This window comes from Miniopterus schreibersii (assembly GCF_964146895.1).
Source record: "Miniopterus schreibersii genome assembly, chromosome: 4".
NCBI classification, from domain to species: Eukaryota; Metazoa; Chordata; class Mammalia; order Chiroptera; family Miniopteridae; genus Miniopterus; species Miniopterus schreibersii.
Window position 1 is genome coordinate 67,523,150 of NC_138105.1, and position 15,507 is coordinate 67,538,656.

Genomic DNA, 15,507 nt, shown 5'->3' on the forward strand with positions numbered 1-15,507 from the left:
TGTCCCCTGAGGAAGGACTAGGCTGGCTTCTGGTCTGGGTTCTGTCTCCTCCCTGGGCCTGAGACAGGGCAGATGGATGACCTGAGTGCCTCTGAGGCTGCAGCTCATCCTACCTGAGGCTGGGCCCAGGGCCCAAGACACATACCTGGAGCTGATATACTGAAGGAAATAGTTGGTTGCGGTTGGCGTTTCTGAACTGGGGTGTCCGGCATTCTCCATGTCAGCTGCTTCAGTGTTCTCATTTATTAACTGGGAAATAGAAACACCTATACTCAGAGAACAACACATTCTGGACCTCTACAACTTGGCCTGGCTGCACAACCCCTCTGCACAGCTCAACACACAAATCCTATCAATGTGCAGGCAGGGGTTTGTGTGTGCGAGCATTGGGGGCTGGAGCTGCAGTCAATTCTAGAACTTCTGCTTTTAACGGTTAAGGTACAAAAGCAATTCATAAAGTGTTAGGAAATTGCTTCTACCTTGTTTAAAAAAATTTAAAAACACACTCAGGCTGGCATCTCATTAGCATTTTCAACCATACTTCTGAGATCACAGAACACTTATAAATCTGGTGTTTTAAGGGTTTATTATGAACATAAAAGCAATGTTTCTTGAGGGCTTCATTGATGCCAGCTGCCATGTCTGCTCCGTCACATGTGACCTAACACATTGCTCCTGGGAACGCTGAGGAGTGGAAGGATGGACCTGGTCCTGTGAGCAAGGAAGCGTGGGCTCAGAACAAGACCTCAGAGATCACATGAGCCCTTGACCTCTAGGAGACACTGCCCCTGCCCCAATGTCAAGGCAGAGTTCCCCTGAACTTGAGGAGCAGACTCAACCAGGTGGCTAGCCAGGCCACTCCCCCAGTGCTGGTGGATTTCAAGGCCATCCCTTTACTTTCGTCCTCCTCCCTGGAGGGAGCAGTCCCCAAGGGACTCATTATTTTGGCTAAAGTCACATGATATCAACATCTATTTTCATCTCCAGGGGCATCTGTTTCTCTTGGACAGTGACACCACAGGAGAACACAGATGGCATGACCCGCTGTTTTCTATACTTCAGGGTCTCTCACCCTCAGCATCGCTGACATTGGGACTGGATCATCCTGGGCACTGTGGGGTATTGAGCAGCATCCCTGACCCTTACCCACTCAATGCCAGGAGTACCTACTCCCTAGTGTGACAACCACAGATGTCCCAGACATGCCAGATGAACTGCTAGAAATGGCACCGAAGAACATTCCGTCCCTGTGGCTGCGAGAAGGTAGTGCTGCCCACTTTAGTCTTTCTGGAGCGCTAAGACACAGGGTGCAAAGCTGAGATCCCTGCCACTGCCAGATGTTCCTCATCCCAACTCAGTCCCCAGACTGGATCCACCTGCCTAGGGGGCAGCCAAGAGGTGACAGATACTGTTGCTCCTGTGAGAGAGAAAATATCTTTCAACCTGCCCTATTTTGGAAAAATAAGGTGACGCTTCTCAGTCAAGGAATAATCTGGTCCCATGGGGAACATTCAGCAGTATTTGGGGACACGTGTGGTTGTCACAACTGGGAGGGTATATTTCTGGTATCTAGAGGGTAGGGGCCAGGGATGCTGCTCAACAACCCACAGTGGTGAGTAGGTCAGTTCTCTAACTAAACACAATCCAGTCTGAATGCTGCTAGTGCTGAGATAGAAAACCCTGAAGGAAACAAAAAACTCTCACTGGCTGCCTCTCTGTCCCCTGCAGCCAGGAGCCACTGCTGAATCTCACTCAGGGTGGAGGGGTGGCAGGCATCCTGGGTGGCTGAGCAGCTGAGTATGGGAAGTATGCACACCAAGTAGTTGCCGGCATGCTGTGAGTCACAGGACTATCCCACAGTCTCTGTGTCCCACCCTTAAGGAGCAGACTCCTGTTGAACCTGGGAGAGGCATAAAAAGATCAATCCCCAAGTTCAACAGCTCACTCAGCCTTCCGAGCACATACCTTAACTCTGTCCCTCAAGTTCTGCCCAAACACAAATGCTTGCTGTGCAGCTTGCTCTTTTTTCTCACAGTTGTCCTCCTCAGAAGTATTGCTAGACTCATTTTTCTGGGGCTCTTTCTCCTAGTTAAACAGAACAATGACAACTGAAAAAAAGGGACATATTAGCTCTGATGAGCAAGCTGAGCCACCTTACAGCACCGCTGCATGTTCCTTGGCCAGGGTCCCTGGGCTGAGGAACATCTGAGGAAGGGCTAGAACCAACAGGGAGAGTGAGGCAGGCAGAGTCCGGGACTGGACAGGGTGGGCTCTCGGCAGCCGGGAACATGGGGAAGACAGGACGGTTCCCTCAGTGCATAGCTGCACAGCTGACTGCCCCGAGACCCAGCTACCAAAGTTTCTAAGAAGCATATGTTACAGAAACAATTTCTATTCCGCTAACTGGTTTGAGGGTGGGGAGAGCTCAAGGAAGTTTCAAAATGGAACTGTAGATGATCATTTTCACCATTTGAGCCTGAACATGTACACAGGGGTGGGGGTGGGGAAGGCAGAGGATAGAGAACCTCTGGCAGCAACTTATCTGCTGAAGTGGCTGGAGTGCAAAAAACACACAGACAGTCTGGCTTGTGTATGAGGCATGGTTATACTACTACACATTGGATTCCAAATCTGTCTCTGCCGACCCCAAGAGCAGGTGCATGAAATGCCCATTTCCCAGCTGCTCTGTAGCACTACTGGAAAACAGATGCTTCTGGCCTATATAATTCCAGAACCCTGAAGGGCTGTTTTTTAAAATGAAATGATTTCTAAGTTGACTCCCCAGGCACTGGAGAGGGCACACATGTATGAATCCCCAGAGTTGCCAGGGTGTGGAAACAGGGAGGCAAGATATTTTCCACATAAAATGGTACAAGGACCTCATTAATAAAAGCCATCCCTCCGGTCCCAGAGGCTCCACAGGGCTCAAAGGTTAGCAGTGACTGCTGGCAGGAATACTGCCCTAGGACATGTGGAAATGACATGCTAGACTCGGGCAATGCAGGACTCTATGGTAGAACTTTGCTCATAGCATCTATCTCTCAGAGCCATGGAGACACCCCTCCCCACTCTTGGTGTTCATCAGCTGTGGTTCTGCACTGATACTGCTAAGCAAATCAAGAAAGCTTGAACACAGTACAACACTGACACCGCTCAGAGTAGGTAACAGTCTACGTGCTCAGCAAAGCCCAAGAAGTCTCCTGTGAGGTGCACTCCCTGCCTGGGCACAGACGGACCTCAGGTGCTGGCGCCTCGTCAGGTGGGCTTCTCTGTGTGGGGTTGTTGGGTGATGTTGATGTTGCTGTTCCTGTGCAGTCTGCTGGGATACTGAGCCCATTGGTGCCACTGCTTGGAACTGTGGGGGAAAATGGACAGAGGGGGAATTGTGGAGTTAGTGCTGGACCACTTCTAGTGCTTCCTCCTGCCACCATTTGGACCAACAGTATATAATTTCTCCTTTTTTAAGAGAGGGCCTGGCATCATTACTAAAAGCAACAATTTCTTCGATTAAAAGAACAAATACTAGGGGAACAATTATGAGTTTTATAAAACAAGTTTTACGAATAACATCTTTATTCTATGCATTTTTGTCCTTTAAATAGTTGAGATTACATGACACGTACAGCTTTAAATCTAGCTTTGACTGGTGAACATTACATAAAAAACTTCCCATGTAATGAAAAAGCTCTTCAGAAATATTAACTATTTCCCTCATGTGGGATGTTGTGTTGCTTCTAATGAAGAGTTCCTGAGTTATAGGGAAAGATCAAGAGGAAGACAAGAGCTCATTCGCATAAATTAAGGACAAAATGAAAACCACCGCTTATGTGGATGTAATGGAAATATGGTTTAAGAGTCATGTCTGAAGGTTGGCGAATAAAATAAAAACACGTGAAAGTTACCCTTCGAGTTTCTGAGACTGCAGGGTTGAGTTCTGCCTGTAAACGTGTAGGAACGGATCTGAACCACTCAGAGAATGGAGGCGTTTATGAGGCCAGTGCATGCACAAAGCACATTCACACCAGCAGTCTGGCTTGGCCTCCTGTCTTTCCTGGGCTTACCAGGAATATAAAGGATTGTTTTACCAGTGCTCTCTTTATCTATTTCTAAGTGCATTCGGCAGATATGACCAAAGTCACACGTGTCGAGACATGGCTGTCCAGAAGCGACTTCTATAACGCTCTACTCTGCCATGCGAGCCTGGGCATCAGGGCTGCATTTCTTACCGGCCTGTGAGAGTGCCTTTGGCTGTGGGGCTTGTAACACTGCCGGGCGAAGCACGCTCCGCTGCTGCTCCTTGGGCTTCTGGCTTGGCAGACCTGGGAACAGAGGTCGGTTTGCCCAGCGCCCTTGGACCTCGTGGGCAGAAATGCAACAGCTCAGGCTTTCAGGCACTTTACAGACAAATTAAACCCAGCAATCCATTTCATGTCCCTCATAGGTTAGACTCTGTAGGGAAGCATATTTTTTTAAAAAGCCCAAGATATTTTCTTTATAGCCAAACATACAGAGTCTCGCTATTGCTATTTTTATATGTGATTAAACAACACTCCCATGTAACTGATTATGTCTGTGAATTAATCCAGTGAGTATACTAATGTTTTGGGGAAGTCAAGGGACAGCTGTTCTCAAGTGCTGGGCTCAAGGGACAAGCACAGACGTGAGAAGAAAGCAGCGAAGCCAAAGGCGACCCCCCAGAATTTAGGATGCTGCCTGGGGTCACAGAAAGGTACTCTTTGCACCTGCCTTTAAATGCCACATTAAGAAACACCTCTGCCAAATATAACTCGGAAAAGGACCACGAGAGAATGTTTCTGGCCCTGCCCGGGCTCCCATTGGACCTGACAGGTCTGGACAGAGCCATCATTTGGCCCCGCTCACCAGCAGTTTGCCACTGAACTGAGGCCACTCTGCAAATCAGGGTTAATACCAATGCGTGCTGGGGCTAGAATGCTCTGGAGAGACAGCCAGAACCAACTGAGCTATCACTGGGCACAGAGAACAAACTCCCACACCAAGCCAAGCCTGTTCCCTTGCCACCTCCACGGAGGGCTTACAGGTGGGAGAAGCTCCCTAGCCTGACAGGCTCTTTAAAGTGGTTTTCCAGAGCTCATGTGTCAGGTGGAAGGCCCAGAGCATACTGGTGGGGTCGCCTTAGGCAGCTGTGTAAACAGACACTGTGCAGAGGCCTGGAAGGGTATGAGAAAGCCCCTCTACTCTCCTCCTCCAAGGTGGGCACATACCTGCGCTGGGTGCCTGGCCATGGATCAGTGTTGGTGGCTTCAACCGGAACCCACTGCTCTTTTCCTCTATAAGCACAAGACAAAAGATAAAAAAAAGGCCTGCCTGGGGTGTGGTGGTGAGGCTGGCAGGGAGCAGGGGGCAGGAGAGGGTTGTTATCTGGGCCTCAGTAGCCATGGGCCTGGAGAACAAGGGAAATGATTCCAAATTGAAACAGAAATGCAGAAGTCTTGTCGAATCACCAAGGCTGTAAGGCAGCCTGGGTGAGGAAGCAGGGGGTTGCAGGAAGTGTGGTTTGGGGGCAAAGTGCTGACAATGGAAGACCAGAGGGTGTCAAAGGTGCAAGACAGACGTGAGGGTGACCACTCCACCAAGGAGCCCTTCCATCTGGATGGTGAGTGCAAGGCTGGTCAACCCATGGGACACCTCACCTAGCAGCCTGCCAGGACCTTGGATGCCATGCTGCACTCGCAGGCCCTGGAGAATGTAAGAGGGCCACCAAATAAAGGTCTTTAGTGATGCATCCCCCTTTCCTAGAGGACTTGTCAGGAGAGGTCTCTGTACTACCTGCAGATGTCTGGGAAATGAGACATGTTTTCTGTGGCAAGATATCAAGAGTGGCAGACAGCGGGCTTGCTCTCTTTCCAGTTATGCCTGGAGAGCTTTGTCTCATTGCTTAATGACAGCACTGGAAGGCCCGGAAGAAGGAAGCAGGGCTGTTTGTCCTGGCCACAATCAAGGAGGTAGGGCCTCCTCCAGGACTCTAATTTGGGCTGAGAAATACAGGGGCTCCTGGGATATTCAAAACCTGGTTCCCACTTGGCCACGTGTCCACAGATCCCTTAATCCGTGTATCTTGGTGACTCTGCCCATCTCAGAAAGGGGTGGGGATGGAAGAGATAGTTTAATGCAATCCTCGGTGGAAGGATCAGCATAAAAAGCTTTGTCTCCAACAGGCCAGGTCTGTGCCTGGGGAAGCAGAAGGACAGCAGCATTTTGGGCTATCAGAGGCAGCCTTGCTTTTGTGTTAAGGTGCAACCCATTGGAAAGGTTGCAGGGCACAAGATCATTATACAAAAACCAGTGTGCGTTTCTATACACTGGCAATGAACCACCCAAAAATGAAGTCAAGAAAACAATTCCAGTGCTGGCTGGCATTGCTCAATGGTTTGAGCCTGAGCACCGAAGGGTCTTGGGTTCAATTCCCCATCAAGGGCATGTACCTGGGGTTGCAGGTTTGAGTCCCAGCCCTGGTCGGGGTGTGTGCAGGAGGCAACCAATCAATGTGTCTCTCTTACATTGATGTTTCTTTCTCTCTGCTGCCTACCCTCCCCCCTACTCTCTCTAAAAAGCAATGAGAAAAATATCCTCAGGTGAGGATTAACAAACAAAAAAACAAACAAAAAAAGAAAACTCCAATAGCACAAAAGAAAATAACATACATAACATACTTTGGAGTACTTTTAACAAATGAAAATTATAAAATGTTGTTAGAAGAAAGTAAAGACTTAAAATAAAGAGAAAGCTACCTCAAAAGGTCACATAGTGCCTGGCTGGTGTGGCTCAGCGGCTGAGCATCGACCTATGATCCAGGAGATCGCGGTTCAATTCCCGGTCAGGTCACATGCCTGGGTTGCGGGCTCGATCCCCAGTGAGGGGCGTGCAGGAGGCAGCTGATCAATAACTCTCTCAACATTGATGTTCTATCTCTCTCCCTCTCCCTTCCTCTCTCTGAAATCAATAAAGACATATTTAAAAAAAAAAAAAGTTTACATAGTACGTGATTTCATTTGTATGCAATGTCCAGAGCAGACAAATCCAGAGACAGAAAGTGGATTTGTGATTGCCAGAGGCTGGGAAAGACAGAATGGGTAATGACTGCTAAAGGATATGGGGTGTCTTGTGGGGGTGATTAAAATGCTCTAAAATTAATTACGGTGATAGCTGCACAACTCTGTGGATATACTAAAAACCAGCCAATTGTACACTAAAACAACACAAATGCTTTCTCAGACCAAACTTTCAGGCAGGAAACAAAATGAAATTAGAATTCCAAATGAAACAGAAGGGCCCTCTTCCTGCTGTGGACATGTTGGTGAGCCAAACTGCTTTTCTTGGGCAAAAATGGGATTATAGAAACTCTCACTGCTGGTTAGTAAAAAGGACTGGAGCCTGCCAGTCTTAAGAGCCTGTATTAGTGGGCTGGTGTCTCTCCCTTAAGAGAGTTCTGGGTCATAAAAACCACACCCGGGAGAATCAGACAAAACAGGATGCAGGGGAAGACATGCTGCCAGATGTTCCTTTTTAGAAGGAAAATACTGAATTACATTTCCAAAGCTCAAGGTTATTCAGATGACTGGCAATTCCTTTAAAAACTAAGAAACTGAGATGAAACTCACAATTTAGATAATGTTTTAAAGTCCTTAGAGTTGGCTCTGCAATTCTCACATTGTGGCTACAGGTTGATGTCTACTACTTAGCTCTGTGCAGAGCCAATGCTAACAGCCACTGACCTGTGGAGCTGACCTTGGCTGATCGGTGTGGGCAGTGGGCCCAGAAATCATTACCAGTGAGTACTTACTAACTTTGCGCCCAGTGCAAGGCCAACCCTAAAGATGCACAGGAAACCTATGCTGAATGCTGCAGTGAACTGATGGACAGACAAGGTGTACCACACTTCTAATGGCAACTGGGACTCAGGACAGAAGGGGCCCAAAGCAGCAGGGAGGTGTGCTTGCAGAGCAGTCAAACCCTGGAGGCCCCTGTCAGAGGCCCCATCTTTACTAAAACAAATACGATCTCCTCTCATGGCCTCCAAAAACTCAATTTTCCTGCAAAATGGTCAGGGAATAACAAAAAGGAATTGCCTGGAGGCCAGAGCCCCACCACACATAGGTGGCTGCACTGGTGTCTTCTTGAGGGTACATGCATGCCTTTCTGTGAGCTTGCTGTGGGAAGAGGTCTCTCCCTCTGGGGCAGCCTTCTTCCTCTTCCAAATCATGTCTGAAGCAAGTAGGCTTCTTTGAGGGTGCATCCTGCCATGCCTCAGGAAGATCCTAAGTGATTTCTGAGGGAGCAATGTTCACCTCCCAGGGAACCCCAGATTTAACAAGAAAATATGTCAGAATTCAACCTGATGCATACCAGAGGTTGAAAAGAATCTAAGAGAAAGCAGCCTGATGATGGCTGGGGTGTGAAAGGGTGGTGCTGGTGCAGGGTGAGAAGAGCACTCGACCATGTTTGGGGGATATGGGGGATGAAGAAATGAGTAAATGAGCTGAGGACAAAGGGTTTCTTACAGTTAGAAAAGAGGTAGAAATACAGAGGGGGAAGGTTAAGATGAACCATGCTGATGCTAAATTGAAAGTATCCATGTGAACCTGGGGTTATCCACATATGCAGATAGACAAAGATATAGAAATATGGGTAAATGTAAGCATATGTAAGCATGTAGGTATATGTGTTTATGTTTCTAGCTGAGTGTGTGTTCTTAGCTCTGGGCACTGAGAGGTCCTGGGAGCAGTGACAGCCCAAATGGTGGTGAGCACATGGAGCACTCAGATTTTGGTTTCCTGAGACCATGCTCCACTAAGAACCAGGACCCCTTTGAGAAACGGGGAAAGATTATGAGCCTGGAACCTCCTGTTATGACAGGAAGTAAAGCTGCTTAAAAGAATGAAAGGGACCTGACAAAAGAACACAGGAACTTGGCTTGATTGGCCCCGCTGGCCGAATTTGGAATGATTAAAATAAACCGATGACCAAAATAAAACTGACTATTAAAATAAATACTAATAACAGATTATAATCCACTGACTAAAATAGGAATCTGTAAATCCATATTGACACAAATGACTAAGTAAAGTGAGGAAAAGAAAGCTGTTTCTTACAGTAGAATGCCAGTTAATAAACGCTGGGGCAATAATGGGGCAGAAAATCTCCATTTGGCCATCATCAGAGTAATAATGAATTCAAGCAAGAAAATCAATGGATGCTAATACAGGAGGGCAAAGTGAGAGAAGATTTCCTCATGTCTCAAAGTATCTCTCTAGAAAACAGTAATGACAAAAGGGGAAGAAATAATTTTACAGCGGAGGAACTGGGCAGATTTCACCCTAATCAAGTGACCAAAGTGAACCCTGCCAGCACCAGGATGAGTACACATTGTATGCCACTATGGGGTGCACTGGGAGAGCACGGCTGCACTTCTGTGGTATTCCAGCCCCAAATACACAAGCTGGGTAGAAGCACCAGGAAACACTAGACATACCCCATTGAAGGACTCCTCTAAAATAACTGGCCTGTAATCTTGTTCTGAAGAACGCACGGAGCCTCTCTAAGTAAAGGCATAGTGAAGCGCTTTATAAAAATTTTCCATTAAGTTTTACTTTTCCCCCCCCAAATTAAAGCTAAAACGTCAAAGACAGGCAGGCAGGCAAGGATATGAGGCTCACTTTGCAGGGAAGTCTAATGTGACTGACATGCTGTATCAGGTACCTGTGTTAGAGCCTCTGAAGGCAGACTAAGCTGCTTCCTTTCTCAGGGCTGCCCTGCTCTCAGTGCTGCTGGATAAAAGTTTTAGGGGTGGAGCGAGGTGGTCACTCACAGACCTCAGAGGTGGTTGTGAGATTCATAATAGAACTCCACGGCATAAAGGGATCAAGATGTGTGTCTTCAGCTACTGATCCCTAGACCAAAACAGGCTCACAAAGGCTAACACTGCCCCCACAGCTCAAAACACAACGTGCTAAGCCAGCGCCCCAGGTACAACCAAAGACCTTTAAAAACCAAGCTCCTCTTCAGAACCAGGAAAGGGGAGTCAACTCCAAACAGTTTGCTTTTAGAGTCAGAACAAATTCAACTGTTTGAAATGGTGCCATCAAATCAATCTTCAAAGTTATAAAGACTTGCCTCTTCCCTCGACATCACTCTCATGCCCAAGTATTAGTTATCTCGCAATGCTTTTGAAGTAGGCAATGAATTTATATAAGGCAGGTTGGGTTACAGAATTCGGGTGGTTAAACTTGCTCATTAAATCTTTTACGAGGAGAAACTTTCAGGAATTACTGGAGTTGGTTCTCCTGCGAAAGACCAAAAAAGGCAGGCTCCCTGTTCTTCAGAGGGGAGCAAGCTGTTTTCCTTAAAGTTTTAAAGCCATGATTAAATATATGCTTTATCTGAACACATCTAAGCAATGCTAATTAAAGTGAGAATTTAATACACAGAAAAGGGGTCTTGGAAATTACATTTCACATGAGTTACCTTTGGGATGTTAATGAGTGGGAAAGGGGCAGGTTAATTCTCTAAGTCTATGTATTTCTAATTTGCCTTTTTAAAAATGATATGAAATGTATTACTTGTGTAAAATTTTGAAAAATGAGTAATACACCTCTTTACGCCCCAAAAAGGATGTAAAAATCCTTGGAAACAGGCCTTACTTACAGAAACAGAAATAAGGGCTTATGAAGCCTCTCACACTGGATTCCAAATGTACAAGCTGAATAGTTGGGAAACTTTTAGGAACTGAAAAAGAACCCTGATTTCAAATTGCCTATTCCTGTTGTTATTTTACAATATCAACTGCTTTTCATCCCAGGAAAACCCCCAGTGACTGGCTGTGAAAGGCAAAGGGATGTGAGGGCTCACCTGGTTCTGAGTCAGAATTGCCTGCAGATGGCTCGCAGAAGGTTGATGGCATAAAAACATTGTTTTTTGATACTGTCAGCAAGGAGGTGCAGGCAGGGGAGGGAACAAGAGGAAAAACAGAGTGAGTAGGCAAACATGCCCCAGATCACCTCTCCAACCTGAGGGGTCGATCTCCAAGACCCACTATGGTGCAGGAGGTGGGGGTCAGCATTATGAATAAGGCCATTAGACACTCCACACTCTCTCTACAGCAAGAATGGGGGAGTCTCCAGCCTAATGGCCTCTGTCTGATGTCTACAAGTTCATTCTGGTCTACTGTGGTCTCCTCTCTTGTCCTTGTGCCCCTGGGACCTGTTTCAGATCTTACTGGCACTGCTCACCTTTCCATCTCCCCTGAGGATTGGGAGCTGATTATCTCCTAGACCAATGCACTAGGGAGAGAAAATGTTTGGTGGTCCTTTGCCCTTTCAGCCTAGTGCCACAGCACAAATCACCTTGTCTCTTCTCTACTATACCTTCCTGATGAGAAAGTGTGGTTCAGCAGTAGACAGTGAACGGAAGGAACACAATCATAGCCAGGAAGCAGATGCTTCCTCATTTCATAGAAACACCCATGCAACAAGCGGGCAGAGGCCCTTAAAAAAGGATGTCCACTGCAGCCTAGACTGCAAACCATCTGGATAGTTCCTTAATGCCTGAATGGCACCGACAGTGCATCCATTCAGGGGAGGGTTTTATGCAGTCATGAAAAAGGACAAGGCAATGTCCAAAAAAAGCGTTAAGGGAAATAGGTAAGAAATCAAGTGTGTTATAGAGACAACCTTGAGAGGACACTCACTTTCTGCACTGACTATTCATGTAAAGTTTGCATTACTTTTATAAGCAAAAACAAACCTTCCAAGAGTATCTTTTTTCCCCTTAAAGTGATATCCTTAAGGTTCACAGTTGTAAATGTTTTATATGAACTTCGCAAGAATGAACTTCAACTTGGCTAACTAGAGATCCTTTCCCAAAACACGTATATCTCTAAGTTATGGTTACAGAGACCAAGAGAGAACACAGGACAATACCAGAATAGATCAAGACCAGATGAGGTAGGGAGAAGGGGCAGCCCTGCTGCAGCACTGACCCTCCAATCTGCAGGGGAGGTCCCCAGCCTCGAGGAGTCCCCTCTAAGTAACCCCAGTGTCTCTCTCTATTCCGGTACCTGCCTCTTTCCTGCACCAGACTTTGTACAAGCCCTGGCTGGTCTTCTGGCCTCTGTGCATGTGCTCGGACCATGCCCAGTCCAGACACCTCCACAGGGGCCCAGCCTGGCCCACCCTTCAAGGCTCTACCTAGTCCTCTCCCCTGGGAGTTCAAGGCAGTCCACTGCCAAAGTGCCTGCTGGGACTGCTCAGCTCACTATGTACTATGTGTATGTGTGTGTGTACTTCTCAACTAGACCACCAAGCTCTAGGCACATGGAAGAAGGGTCAGGAGAACCCCCCACTTCCCAGTGGCGTTTGGAAGGCAGACATGTGATTAATGGTCAGAGGCCCCAAAAGGGCTCAGAAAGTTCCTTTCTCATTTCAGAGGGACAATTTTTCTTGGTGCATCTTCCTTATCAGTCGACTAGGTCATGCCCCTACTTAAGTGCCACTGATCCCAGACTGGAATACCTGGTGCCACACCTTGGGCAAGCTCTAACCTTACTGTGACAGAGACCAAGCCTCAGATTGATTCTAACTGGATCTGGGCAGGAGACAGACAATGAGCATGAGATGTTGGAGGAGAACAGTGGGCTTATAAACATGGGAGCTTTTACCACTCAATAAAGATCTGTAGCTGTTACCTGACTGTGAAGGTGGGAATTGGGTTAAAGAGGACGTCCTTTCTCGCTTGACAGGAGGGCAGTAATTTCCATCTTCTCGGTCAGAATCTACAGAAAATAATGAGGAGAAAATCAGGCTCCTTCCACTTTTACAATAAAAGATGGTGAAACGTTTTAGAGGTTTCCTCACCTTCTCCACCTTCAGGGCTGGAGCTGCCAGCTGACCTCTGAAACGAGAGCACACGTCAGGGTGGAAGACAGGGTGAAGCTGCCCTCTCACCTAACAGCTCATGAGCTCCGTAATGAACGGATCCTGAGACACAGTACTGAGGGCCAACTCCCTTAGCTCAGCCACCAAGTAACAGAAGAACTTTCAACCTCATGTTCAGAACTCCTCCATTAACCTTCTGCATCTGGCTGACCAGGCCATGTGCCAAGGAATCCTCTTAATGACTGAGAGTGTACTTACAGCACAAGGATCGGTTTGTTTCTCCACAGGTTATAGCTAACTGGTATGTTACCCCCAAATTCAAACACAATGAAACTTTATCTGGCCAAAACCCATCTTGCCAAGAGCTGGAAAGTAACCTGTTCTTCCCTCTGAAGGGCAGCTGGACTGTTTAATTTTAAAATGGTCGCCTAACACCGGATTGTGGTCGTTTCCATTCCTTGCCCTGGCATGTTCCATGGTAAGGAACCCTGTCCTGTTTCAAGGTATGTTATTGTTTCCAGAGCAACTCAGAACTTTAATGCCTTGGACCAAAGTCTGCTACAAAGTGCTCAGAATAGAACAATTTAGCAGACAACAAAACCCACCAAACACACATGCTGAGAGAAGGTGGCTGAAGAAGCTCCACCTTAAGTTTTAAATGTGAACAACTAGCAATTAAAGGCCTGAAATGAGTCCCCTCCCAACCAGGATAACACACAATCCCTCCTATATGTCTCTTTTTAGGGACTTGTGCTTCTTGAGAACCAAGCAGCCGAAAACAAATGTGGAGAGGTGAGTATCACTCCTCTTGGGGCACTTAAGAGCCAGCAGAGGAGCCAGTTTTCTTAGTTTCAGAAAAGCCTCTAAGGCTCAAGTTTAGCCAAATGACGACCACCTGCCTGGAGGAGCTGTGAAGGTTGAAATGAGGCGGTGCATGTGAAAGTGCTTTTTATGCATCAGAGCACTGGAGCACGTGTGGAGGCAGTTACTGCACCAACTAAACTGTAGACGAGGGAGCTGGAGGGATCCTCCTAAAGACCGGGCAGCTAGACTCTTGCTAGTGACCTGACACCCTCTCTCGTTTCCTCTTGAAGGTGGAACCTCAGATTCTACACTAGTGAGGACCCCCTAAAGCCCAGGCAACATACTTTTCTCATAAAGGGCCAGAAAGTATTTCCAGCTCTGACAGCCACATCATATATTCTGTTTTTACAATCTTTTAAAAATGTAACCATCACCTTAGCTTGTGGGTGAATGTGTGAACTGGCCCATCCTGAAGGATGGTGAGAGCCTGGACAGTAAGGAAAGGATCCCAACCTGGACCCTCCCTCCTGTGTGAGGCAATTACTAGGGTCTGAGTCAGAAAAACCAACCTGGGCTTCTTGCTCCAAGTCTGTCTTAAGAGCTCCCTGGAAGGGTCTGTGAAGGGGAGAGGATGACACTGTCCCCAGGTGTGTCTCAGGGGATTGGAGGCTCAGAGGAGACCATCCATCCAAATGCTAGGGAACACAAACTCTTAACAACAGGGGCTACTCAACAGTCCCTGGGGCAGCTGTGAACACACCACTGGGTCCAAATGGAACATGAGAATGGAGCATGAGACTGCTCAACCCCCCTCTTGGAGGCTTGTGGATGACGGGGCAGTGTCTACAGAGGCCAGAGAGGGTGGCCATTTCCATGTCCCAAAAGTCAATCCAGGAAGTGGCAGATCCCACCGACTAGGGAAACCTTCGGCAATTTATCTCACTTGGAGAAGAGGGTGCTGGCACATCCCCCTCAGGGAAGTGGCAAGGGGACAGATGGATAAGCAGGTGGCATCAGCTCAGCCCAGTGCCCAACCTTGCTATCACTGTTCATAGCTCACACCTGACGGTGGCCATGCTCTCCCAGCAAGCTCACTTCTGCTGGATGTTATATCCTTGGGCAGGGCTTGAAAGCTCAGGACAGGCATGAAGAGGAGAGTTGGGATGTGGAATAATGTCCTGGGGGGCAGCTGGGAGGTGAGGGGCCAGACTTGGGGGCCCTTGGATAGGGGTTAAGAGGAGGTTACTGAGCTCAGGACTCAGCATGGGGGGGTGGGGCCTGAGAGTTGTACTCCCACAGTGCTATGATTCAGCAGACGCCATGGCCTAGGGTGACATCTGATAATAAAGAGCTGTGTTACCAGCACATCAAGCCTCCTCTAGGGTCATCCCGTTCCTCAGGAGACATCATCGAGGTGCAGGATCCAGGTACCTCCCCTATATACTGGTTTTGTGACCTAGCAAGTGGTCTCCCTCCCTTCATAGCAGGCTCAGCGCATCCCCATCCCTATTCTCAAGTCCCTTGGCTCTGAAGGTCCTGTGGGATCTGCCACTTCCTGGATTGACTTTTGGGACATGGAAATGGCCACCCTCTCTGGCCTCTGTAGACACTGCCCCCTCATCCACTAATGCTGTCCTTTCCCTCAGGTATCTCTTAACTTCTCATGTGAGAACAAACCCCTTGGTCCTCTGACCTCACTGCTCCCTTATTCCAACTGTGTGACGGGTGTCAGGGTCCCCCGCTAGACTCTAAGTTCCAGGAGGGGGCTGGCCCTTGGCACCACACAACAGGA

The 15,507-nt window shown here is 47.7% G+C and overlaps 1 protein-coding gene across 29 annotated transcripts in view; it reads right to left on the reverse strand.

Moving 5' to 3' along the window:
• Positions 1-15,507, reverse strand: part of RANBP3 (RAN binding protein 3) — a 55,044-nt gene that overhangs the window by 7,888 nt on the left and 31,649 nt on the right. For 11 of the 29 annotated variants that reach the window (XM_081134298.1, XM_081134313.1, XM_081134290.1 and 8 more), the window contains 8 exons: positions 12,891-12,927; positions 12,722-12,808; positions 10,888-10,959; positions 5,244-5,309; positions 4,227-4,319; positions 3,237-3,355; positions 1,966-2,085; positions 146-249 (listed from right to left, as the gene is read on the reverse strand). In XM_081134298.1, the coding sequence (XP_080990424.1) occupies positions 146-249; positions 1,966-2,085; positions 3,237-3,355; positions 4,227-4,319; positions 5,244-5,309; positions 10,888-10,959; positions 12,722-12,808; positions 12,891-12,927 (698 nt within the window). Of the gene's footprint in view, positions 1-145; positions 250-1,965; positions 2,086-3,236; positions 3,356-4,226; positions 4,357-5,243; positions 5,310-10,887; positions 10,960-12,721; positions 12,809-12,890; positions 12,928-15,507 lie in introns of those variants that run through there. The other 18 variants (XM_081134316.1, XM_081134315.1, XM_081134304.1 and 15 more) reach the window with 8 other exon arrangements.